General features: G+C 34.6%; 1 protein-coding gene across 1 annotated transcript; it reads left to right on the top strand.

Annotated features, from left to right (window-relative positions):
• Positions 1-718: 718 nt before the first annotated feature.
• LOC118274015 (alpha-tocopherol transfer protein-like) lies at positions 719-12,010 on the top strand. Its single transcript, XM_050705921.1, has 7 exons — positions 719-905; positions 4,855-4,933; positions 9,331-9,490; positions 9,938-10,181; positions 10,530-10,640; positions 11,065-11,198; positions 11,581-12,010. The coding sequence occupies exons 2-7, from the start codon at positions 4,855-4,857 to the stop codon at positions 11,696-11,698; spliced, it is 846 nt and encodes a 281-aa protein (XP_050561878.1). The 5' UTR covers positions 719-905; the 3' UTR covers positions 11,699-12,010.
• The last annotated feature ends 155 nt before the right edge of the window (positions 12,011-12,165 follow it).

Raw genomic sequence — 12,165 nt, 5'->3', positions numbered from 1 at the left:
GGCATTACAAGTGTGTTGCCGGCCTTTTTGGGGTAGAGGGTTAGGAATTTAAGGGTTGTTTGTGATTCGGAGATTGGGAAGATAAGGAAGGGAGGTAATTGAGGAATTTAAGGGTTGTAGTTCGGTTATCGGGGATTGGGAAGATTGGAAAGGGTGGATTTGGTCCTCCGGTAACCTGACTCGCAAAGCAAAACACAACGTAAGCGTTGTTTCACGTCGGTTTTTTGTGAGGCTGTGGGTATCACTCCGATCCATTTGTACCGATGCATGGCTCTCGCACCCTTAAAATTAATGGTTCTGTATTCTAAATAGAAGCAAGGCAAATTTTCGAAATTTTGCCTTAAACTACAAAATAGTGTTTGCAGAGTTGCACCTTTAACAAAATCTTCCTACTTCCAAAGCAATTAAAAGTAATCCAGAGATAGAGGCCAAACGCCACCCTATTAAGTTTAAAAGAGGCCTGGCATTACCCATGACTAATAAAACTAACTAATAGTAGAATCATTACTTTTTATAATAACCATATTTCACTGCAACATTTATGGCTATAAGTACCTTCGCTATTTGAAGTACCTATCGCAATACATATCTGTGGTTACAAAACATTTTTACTATGACGGAATTTTGGCAATATCTAATTTTCGTTTCAATGCCCAAAGAATTGTGGTTGCGACAATCGCATTACCACAGAATTTGCGGTGCGTATCATTCGTCAATCGTGTAGTGTGCGCTTGGCCTTAGAATTAAAAAAAAGAAGTATGCATAGAGTGGTATCGCTTTAGTTTTATTTATTAGTGTTCGGACAGGCACCAATCGGTGAAGGTGATTTCGTTGTGCGGTTACTTAACTTACAATTTGTTTACATTTTATTATTACTTATTGTTTGTTAAATACAAGTTAACAAGGTAAGTTATGTGTTTGTTTATTTACGTTTTGTTTATAATTTTATGTTTTTTTTTTTCAAATATACATGTGTAGGTACTTTATGGTGTTACCTAAATAGGAAAATTTCTACAATAGGAAAATGAATGATGATGATATTTATAACTTTTTTTAAGAGGGGTGAAAATCATCCAACTACTTCTCCCGCCTTAGGCGAGGCAAGAGGAAGTGTCAGACTCTTACTGACTAAAAACCACCCCGTTCCTACTCCTGCTTTTCAAGCCGGAGCCCCGGTTACCCACTAGACTAGACAGTCCGCGGCTCTGAATATTTATAGTTAGGAATTTAATCAAATAAATTAGAAGAAATACAAAATTGATTTTGAGTCTAATAACTACTAAACTCCAAAATAAACTGTGGGACATATAAATAAGTCCGATTTAGTCACAATTTAGAGAGTTATCATTGTTTCAATATTCTTTTAAATTATACTTATTTTTAATTATTATATGTTTAAGTACTATAACTTTAAGGTTAAAGATAAAAGTACTATTTCTAGTAATTGTTGACGTACGTTATGATAATAAAAATAATAATAGGTTACTTATGACTTTCCATTTATGTATTCATGTAGTGACGTTAAAATAATATTTTTATAGTTAGTAGTTAAGTAGAAAATAATTGAATAGAATTAATATTCAATACGTTAATTACTTTTGAAAACCTTCTAAAAATAAAAATCAATGTGTTTGTTATTCATTCAAGGTCTCTAGTATGTTCTAATTCATGTTTTTAATCAAGATTTTAATATTTTGGGCTTTTTAAAAGCATTTTGATACATATATTTAAATACATAATTAAGTTGACATTAATTTTATGGCAAAAATAATATAAAAAAACTTAAATATTTAAATTAGTGTGTCGTATTTTTTACGTTTTCGTTTTAGTTTATTTGGCGTCCCCAAGGGGCACCAAAGTGTTCCATTATAATATAAGAATTGACTAATAAAATTAATAAAATAAAACTAACGCCCACTTTTAGCCAGTTGTGTAATGAGTCATGAATGCTGTGACTACCAATATGTTATCAGTCAATAATAGGGGGCGAGCCTGAGTTGTCATACATTGGGACACATAATATTTTTCACACACCGGAGCTGTCGATAACTTAATGGGTTTTAGGGAACAGAGAGTAAAGTTCCCTAAGAAAAGGAGGATCCTCCGACCAGGCGAGGTGATCAGCCTGGCGGGCTTTCTGCCCTACTGTTGTTCGTTGGGATTTTCTATCCGTCTTAATTCGCGAATGCGAATTGCGATGCAGGATATTTGTGACGTCATCCGTTGATTTACTCGTCGATAGTCTAACGGCGCATTCCAATAAACTACGGATCGGTAGATGTGCCTACGAGCCGTAGAATTTTGACACATTTTGTATGGAGCTTATGTCAAAATTCTACGGCTCGTAAGCAAATTTACCGATCGGTAGTTTATTGGAATGCGCCGTAGGTGCGACTTCTGTCATCTGTCACTTGTTAGAGTGTCGCCACAGGGTTACCAAAGCCCCGGCTCGTAGCAGGAGTAGGAACGGGGTGGTTTTAGTCAGTAAGAGTACAAGGGTACGGGTAAGGGAACTCCACGTCACTTCACCCAAAGCAGGAGAAGTCATTAGACGATTTTCCTCCCTTAAAAAAGGGTCTCACACACTCATACTGTCAATTTTTGGAAAACTATATTAATCCAATTCATCTTTAGACCAAGTGTTGAAAACATATTATTATAAATGTCGTTTGCTTGTACAGTTGTATAGTACATCTATACAGGATCTTTTCATTGCCTTTTGATAAGATCATTATCACCACGGTAAGTACTCGAAGGTACATACCGGGATTTTCACGGCAATATTATAACATATATTTGCGTGACTTAATAAAAGATATAGACGCATTATAACATATATTTATTGACGTGTAAAAGTGTTATTTTATAACCTACTTACAGAAATAAAAAAAAACAGAAGTAGCTTTAACCTGCTGCACTCAGAGACATTTAATGATTACTTAAACTATTCCTTAGTAACGATTTTGTTCCGAAAACAATTATTTAGGACTGGGTTAAGTAACCATTAACACATTAAACGCCATTTGGACAAAAGTGACCGGCTCTATCTAGCAGAGGATTTACCTTTAACAGATTTTTGTTGGCAGTCATAGTCTTAACTGCTTAAAGTTCTTTCTGCCTCGTTGAACGAGTGGTTGCAAGTTCGACTCGGCTCGGCCGGGCAATGGGTCTCGGGTTCGATTCCCGTGTCGGGCGAAGTATTTGCTAGGCATTTTTCGGTTTTTCGAAAAATTCTCAGTAGTAGCACAGAGATTGGTAATGTGCCCGGTATATGGCAATAGGATCACCACCTATTTAATACATGGGACTTACAACATAAATTGTGAATAGTGGGTGTACATTGTACAGAGGTATTACGTCCCATAATGTGCACCTCTGCCTACCCCTTCGGGGTTAAAGACGTGACGATGATGTCATAGTCTCTCTAAGTGCGGCGATATACGTCTAAAAAATTATACCTAAAGATTTTGCAGTAAAATAAGACTTATTTATTTAGTGTTATTTTTTTGTGCGGTCAATTAACGTTTTCTCACATTGTCTGCATGTATAGAAAAACCGGCCAAGTGCGAGTCGGACTCGCACATGAAGGGTTCCGTAACAGCAAGTAGATGACATAATATAAAAGTTATAAAATAACTTGGTTTTACATAGTGTTTGTATGAACGACAAAGTTATATTTGCGGTTTTTGAAAATGTTTTATTTCTTAAAAACTAATGATGATATCTGATTCAAACCAATTTTCGTTGTTAGTTTCTATTGAAATCTACAGCATATATTTTTTTTAGTTTTCTCACTCTCTTATTTTAAAAGTTAGAGGGGGGGGGGACACTCATTTTTCCACTTTGGAAGCGTCTAACTTTCAAACGGTTGATTTTCACGAAAAATGATTTTAGGAACCTTAATGTCATTTTTAAAGACCTGTCCATAGACACCCATCACGGATATGTTAGCTGAAAAAAAATTTTTTTTTAATCAGTTCCATGTATGGAGTGCCCCCCTTTAATTTTTAAATTTATTAATTTTTATTCAAAATTCGAATAGCGGTTACCGAAATATACCATCCTACAAAGTTTCAACTATGTAGGTCCAACAGTTTGGGAAATAAATGGCTGTGACATACGGACGGACGGACAGACGGACAGACGGACAGACGGACAGACGGACAGACGGACAGACGGACAGACGGACAGACAGACAGACAGACATGACGAATCTATAAGGGTTCAGTTTTTTGCCATTTGGCTACGGAACCCTAAAAAACACCAACCTCATATCTGCCATTCATCTTAGTGTATTACTAAATTAAATTATATGCATCTAGAAAAGTCGTTAGCTAAGAGTAGATAAAATATTGTTTTATTTTTAGCAGTAAGTACTAAATTACATATTAATCACTAAAATGTGATTTTTCTGTATATTTAGTGAAAAAGTTTGTAACATAACTACGAAATTATTATATTATGATTATTATACAAATTATGATTATTAATGGTATTCTTTTGTTTTAGGAAAACTTATACCTTTTTTTAAACATTGCCCCAAACTAGCATTTTCTCCTGTGTCATGGGTGCGTTCACAAACATACAAGTTCACATACACATAACACCCAGACCCGAAACAACAATTTGTGGATCACACAAATCGCCATACTCAGAGTCACCTAATGGCTACTTAACTCAGTCCTTAGCAATCGTTTTCAGAACATAATCGTTACTAAGGAATAGTTTAAGTTGTCATTTAAAGTCTCGTAGTATGACAGTAAGAGTTACTCCGTACGGGAATCGGACCCGCTACCTGTTACACGGCAGCCTCAAATTAATTTCTCAATTAATTTTGTGAACTCATGTTTTCAGATGACACACGTAGATGAAAAAGATGTGATTGCTATCAAAGACTGGCTGGCCAAAGACCCTTCTCTACCAAAAAACTTCGGTGAGTAAATTGTTTTATTGCAATTGTTCTAGAGAGCGTTTGTAAGGTCATAATTATTTAAGTGTTTGTAATTCTAATTGTCCTCAACTATTTGTAAAGTCTTTCGAAATTATAAGATTGAAAAAATATACATAGGTACATATATACGACTGTTTTTTTTATGGAACACGCTGGTAAGCGATCCGTCGTATATCACCTGATGGTAAGCAATCGCCGCCGCCCACGGCCACTTGAAACACCGGAGGTGTTATAAGTGCGTTGCTGGTCTTTTGGGGGTTAGGAATTTAGGAAGCAGGGCTCTCCCACAGCTTACTTATGTATCTAAATAAATACACACCTACATAGTTTATCACTTGAATAAATAGCTCCACTATTATAGCAGGAATCCATAATAATAATGACTTTACTGTTTTATTGCCGAAAAAACAATCGAATAGCGTTCTCAATTCATCGGTTAATTTTTTTACAAATATCTTTGACAAACACACATCACTTATGTCATTCAATGACAGTAGTCATGTCATGTCATAATTTTCTTTTTCTTTGTTATTTGAGGTCATTTTAAATTCATTGCGTTTGACCTGAATGTCGAATTACCTAGATAAGCAATATTATGCGAGTGTTTCATTACGTCAATATTGTTGAATCACATAATTTTCTGAAGAAAGATGTATTCGTCATTTATTTGATTTATTTACACGATGATTTTTATTTTATTTTCATTCCAAACTCGCTTTTCGGCCATTCTTTCATTTTTCAGTTTGAAATAGACCATTTTTTAACCATTATTTAATAAAAAATCTTACTTAAACTAACACGTTTTTAATTTTTATGTTATCGGCTTACTCACGTAACTGTTTGACGAGGAACTCGACTAGTTTCAAGCCATGCTAGAGGCTCATATTCTTGAGCAGCATTCCATTGATAACATAATAATTAATTTAGTATGTCTCACGAAAGTTACAATAAAATTATAACACGTTTTTGTCTTATTTATTTAAATATATTTATTTCCGAAACATTCCAATCACACGTGGTTCTATGTACATATAACACGTTTATTACAAAACATGAATTTAAATCAATGTGCTTAGGTACTGGCTACCTATAGATACCGGACAGGACAACCTTCGATCAAAAAAAAAACATTGATTTAAATAAAATTTGAACTTAAAATAAATAAAGCATTCACGTGTGAGTTCACGTTTGATTTTTTAGAGTAGCTGGTATGTAGGTCAATGAGGTCAAAAAATAAAGGTTCTTAGAGGTTATTCTCCAGTTGAATAGTTTTATTAAGAAAATGTTTAACTAGGTTTACTCGTATTTATTCAGTAACTAAGTGATAAATAAACTTGAAAATGGCCTTATTGAGCCTAATTATTTAGCCTCATTGAGCATTTAGATGTTGAATTTTTAATATTAAGTATATTTTTCATTATCTCGTTATGTTTATCGTGGTTAGTGTTAAGCACAGAAATATAAACATACATATGTAAGTTCTTCATCTTTAATATATCTATGGTATTAAGATTCATGAAGACTCTTCTGTTATAAAAAATATCTGTATAAGAATATAACTCAAGAAAAAAGGGTGTTGCATAATAAAATAGATCGAATTAAACTTCTCAGTGTACATCATACATCAACAGCCTATTAGAAGCTGTTGCTGACCAAAGCCTTTTCTCACACGGAGAAGGTTTTGAGCATTAATCGCCACGCTTGCTCAATGCGGGTTGGCGATTTTAAACTTATAATCAGTCCAGGTTTCCTCACGATGTTTTCCTTCACCGTTTGTACTGACAAACGGTGTCTAATTAACATTAGAAAGTATAACATATAACTCTGAAAAAAGTCATATTGGCACTTGCCATTGGTAGGTTTCGAGCCCGCACCCTCATGCATGAGAAACGTCTTAAACCTACTGGCCACCACGACATTTTTACACAATGTCTTATGTAGAAAACTTGAGTAATAATATATAGATTTTAATGTTCATGTTAGATTTAGCTAACAAAGGCTAACTCTTAGAAAATACGTAGAGTCGTAATGTACTAAAAACTATAAAAATATTACTTATCATCATTCTACGTATTAAAGCGTTATGTACATATCTTGTTATATAACAGGGCAGTGTTTGACATAATGACTGGTATTCATGATGATATAATAATACTTATTTACTCAGCACAGTACTCAATATTTTATATTTACATAAATGGAGTTATTACATAGAACCATTAAATGGTTTGGCATATTTTCTTGTTAACGGAAATTGTATTAACGATATGACAATGGCTGGTTGTCGTCGTGGTGGCCCAGGTGTTTAAGGATCGGTTCATATCTGACGTAAAATACGTCGAGCGTATCATCCCTCTTGCACTGCTCAGTTATCGACCATTCTGACACAATTGTAATAGCAGACTAAAGCCCCTGGTTGAGTGTGAACAGTCAAGTATTTTTCTATACATTTATGTCTGCCCTGGTGTTACGTAACTGATAATACGCGACGCATGTCCCGTCAGATATGAACCGACTCTAAGACGTCCGCTTCTCAAACAGAAGGGGCTAAAAACCTACCGATACAATGTTTTCCGAGTTATATGTGCATTCAAATATTATTTAGACATCATTGAGCAACGGCGAAGGAAATCATTAAGAAGAAACCGGATGACTATTAAAAAAATGTGATTTAAATCGCAGAGGTTTTTCGTCAGATACGTTACATATCTACAGTGGCTACCTAGGTACACAATATCTTCTATCTAACGAGACTCTGACAATAACAAAAGAAAACTTTGAAATGTGACGAATTTCAGAATACCATTACATATACAGAAAGCAAATTCTAACAAATTCTAGATATGTTAACGCTGTAACAGAATCCGGTAAGAATAAGTTCCGTATTATAGTAACATTGCTAACTACGAGAATGGTCACCAATTTTATCACAATCGGCCAAGCAGTTTCGAAGTGCGAACGTTTAAGACAAACAAACAGACTTTCGATGTAACTTCTATTGATATGTGATTACATCATTTAACAAAGAAAACATTTTTTTATACCAAAGTATTGGTAATGAACCATTCATTTTATGTTTACGTATTCATAGTATGTTTATTATTTACCAATTAACACGCATCTACAATGGGGAAGTCACACAATTTTTTAATAACTTTATAAGTGATAATTAAGAACCTCCTGATGTATTGTCGAAGGATAAAAATACATAATTAAAAACTTTGTCATAGGTGTGTATTGTAATCATATATAAATAGAATATAACGTCTCTATTAAGATGTGCCTGGCGTATAAGGCCAAGCCTATTCCCCAAGCAATGGGCATAATTTTAGTCTCCATGGAAACGATATTGCGTAAAGGGAATTATAATTATATTTTTTCCTAATTAAAAAAGTGTGTATGTATGTTTTTGTGCACGTTTACCTGAACCGATTGAAACTGACCGGGCTCGCTACACGTTACGCGGTAGCCAATTGCCCAAACATCGCACCTACCGCGATACAGTTAAATCTGCCTTTTTGCTCGGCTTTTCTCTTGTTTGCATTTGCGCTAGCGACTATTCGATTAACAAGACTCTAATGAGAGATTCTTGTAATACCTGTGAGTAAGAAAAAAAAATCACTTTTTGGTTTAAGTGAGCACTTGCAAATGGTTAAGTAATCACTATTTCGCAAACAGTTTGAGAGTTAGTAGGTATTCGAGTTAAGAAATTGTTCTTTCGCGTGCCTCTTACTTGTAATATGGTTAGTTGGTTCAAACTAATTGAGAAGAAAGTTAAAGTTAAACTTTTGCAATGGACGGTTAGAAAGTTTTTCGGTACACAACAAAAAATGGTTTTTTGTTCGATACAATTACTTTTTGTCTATGTGTTGGTTGTATAACAATCGATATAGATTTATAGCTATAGCATGAGAGTGTTATTTTGTTTTCACTTTATCTTTTTTTTTTCATTGAAACTTTTTTTTTAGCACACGACATACATAGACGTACATATGTGAAGTGATGTCTATTAAATTAATAAGACATATTTTACTATTTTGACTCCTCGTTGGTCGAGTGGTTGCAAGTGCGACTGCCGGACAATGGGACTCGGGTTCGATTCCCAGGTCGAGCAGATATTACAGATATTAGTAACACGGAGTCTAGAATTGTACCTAGTATATGACAATAGAATAAACCCCTATTACATGGGACTTCTAGCACAAATGGTGAAAAATTAGTGTACATTGTACAGCGGCATTACATACCGTAGAGTGCCTATCTGCCTACCCCTTCGGGGATAAAATGCGTGACGTTGAATTACATACACATGTTATGTGATGTGTGATATGAAGTGATGTATATTCCATTAATAAGACATACCTATTTTAACATTACAGAGGACATCATGATAAAGAAGTTCCTGTACAGCTGCAACAGCAGTTTGGAGCGGACCAAGAAATGTATCCTCAGCTTCTGCACGAACCGAACTACAATGCCTGAGGTTTACACCAATAGGGATCCACTGTCGCCTAAAATCCAAACAGCGTTTAATATCACGTAAGTTTGTAAACAATAAATTGGACATTTTAGAGAATATTTTAGCTTTAAAGACATGGTGAGGAAAAGATAAAAGATCAGTACGCTTAGTACGAGTTAAACGTTTAAAGTAACCGAAACGAGAGCGCGTTCGGCGCTCTGATTGGTATTGGAGCCGGCTAATCAGTACCTTTAGTACGAGTTTGCTTTACGTTGAACGGAATCCAAAAGAAAGCGCGTTCAGCGCTCTGATTTGCCAGCACGAATGAACTAACCAATCAGTGCGCCGAACGTAAAACAAACTCGTACTAAGGCCCCAGAATAGAAATTATGACGTTTCTGCCTTTAAACAAAAGGTTCAACGGTCAGTACATCACTAAAAGATAGGTTATTGAGGTTGACTGTAGTCTATTTTCCTTTAAACTTCTTTCGACTCTCTCTTTATGTAATTCTATTTCACATTTCCAGCTCCGTCGCTACATATGTGGCCGGCAAAGACGAGATCCTGATTCATCGGTTAGAAAAAACGGAAAATTTCGATTTCTACGACTGTGTCAAGTCCTTCACTCTACAGTCTGATCAGTGGATGCTGTTAGAAAGAGATTCATTGCCTGAGAACCACATCGTCATTTTAGATATTAAGGAGTTCACCCTGATGCTCATCGCTAAGTCCAACGTGTTTTTCTTCCAGAAGTTTATTCTATATTTACTAGTAAGCATTTACATGACAATATATGACTGCAGCTACATAGAATCAAATGATTATATTATACCATAGTCACTAAAACATTGTATTTAGATTTTGATATTAGATCAAAAGAAATGACAAACAAAAAGGATCAATTTTATTCTAAAACTGTGTTCAGCATAATATTTGCAATAGTCAGTCGGTAATTTTATTCTAACACCATAAATAACATTACTACTTTAATCAAAAAATGAAAATAAGAAATTTGATCATTATTACATTTCATTTACAAAAGAAACCATTTTTTATTAATCTAATGAAAAATGGTTTCTGTATTTTTGTATTTATGTATTTTTAACATCATTATTTCAGGATGCCATGCCAGTGCACTTGACGCAGGTCCACGTGGTGAACTGCCCATCATTCTACGAGTACATGTATGGTTTGATCAAGGGTGCATTACCACAGAATATTAGAGATATTGTAAGTGTTGCATTTGTTATAATTTGAACACATTTTATTTAAATTTTTCTCATGGCAGAGTGTAAGAGCCATGCTTTTGCGCGGATGGACTGGCTCAACCGTCATGAAATAACACTCGCTTTGTGTTTCCCCGTGTGTGAAAGGCCACTGGTTACAATTGATCCAATCTCCTCCGGTAAAGAAAGAAAAAGTATTTATTCCACACACTAAACAAACAAGTAAAACGTATAGTTTACACATATATTTTTAAATACATGAGATTTTATAAAGAAAATGACCCAAGTTTGCGGTGAAATGGGACCTACTGATATGGGTCCTATTTTACTACCGGTGATCCGTCTGCTCGTTTGCCAAACAACGCTATTAAAAGCTTCCCTACAAACCATTCTGGAACAAATAAACATTAGTACTTATCTTATTTCAGATTCATTTCCATACGGACCACATGGGTCTGCACCAGCATATAGACAAGAAGTATCTGCCCATAGAATACGATGGCGAAGCGGAAAGTTTAGTGGAGCAGAGTCAATTTTGGATCAAAGAAATTTACGAAAAAAGGTAAAAATAATATCTTAATTAATTCAACTTTTTTATTTCCGAAGTATTTTCAAAAACTTTAAATTTTATGCGTTCTAGGTAACTGCACATTTTTACATACTTACATCATCTACATACATCTAAAAAGATTTCAAGATTTACTTTTTGTTATTTCAGAAAAGAGTATTATCAATTTGTAGTATTTTCTATAACATCAATAATTCCTTTATTTTGTACCACCAGCAATACCACCATATTTTAACCTAGATAAAACTTTGTCTGCACCATTTCACCTAGGCTATTCTGTAATTCTCACCCGTCTTTGATCGGGATTATTCACACAACCAATGGTATGGCGAGTTTCTAGAAAATTCTTTTTTATTCCAAACAATGTTGTTTTCAGGACATTCTACATGAACGACGATCTATGGAAGGCTGATGTAAACAAAAAAGTTAATAAAAAGGCAGCAGCAGTTGATACCACTATGAGTGGGTCTTTCAGAACTTTGGCTATAGATTAATAGATTTAATTTTCGTTACATTTTTAAAAATGTTTAGGTCCAATGATTTTATTTTAAGGTTAAACTTTAAGTGTTTAGTTTTAAGTGTGGCTAAGCGAAGTTAGTATTATTGATTATGATGTTTCCTATGTAAATTAATTATTGTTTTATCGGCTTAATCACGTAACGTTTTGACGAGGAACTTGACTAGTTTTCCTACGTATGAGCAAAAATAAAACTGTAAGGTACTTGTGTTGTGAGTTATGAATGTGTTTCAGATCTCCACTTTTAATGTTAAACTGTACTTACTTTAAATTAAACTTTCACTTTCTATTTTTTATTTAACTACCATAAAGAACCCAATGCATAGGGCGTAGTACGAGTTTGTTTTACGTTTAACAAATAACGAATCGAATCGTTACCGCGTTCGGCGCTCTGATTGGCCTGCTCCAGTGAACACACCAATCAGGCTACAGAGCCTTTCATTG

Source organism: Spodoptera frugiperda, chromosome 3, assembly GCF_023101765.2.
Source record: "Spodoptera frugiperda isolate SF20-4 chromosome 3, AGI-APGP_CSIRO_Sfru_2.0, whole genome shotgun sequence".
NCBI classification, from domain to species: domain Eukaryota; kingdom Metazoa; phylum Arthropoda; class Insecta; order Lepidoptera; family Noctuidae; genus Spodoptera; species Spodoptera frugiperda.
Note: the sequence above shows the minus strand (reverse complement) of the source record. Positions and strands in the feature narration are given on the sequence as shown.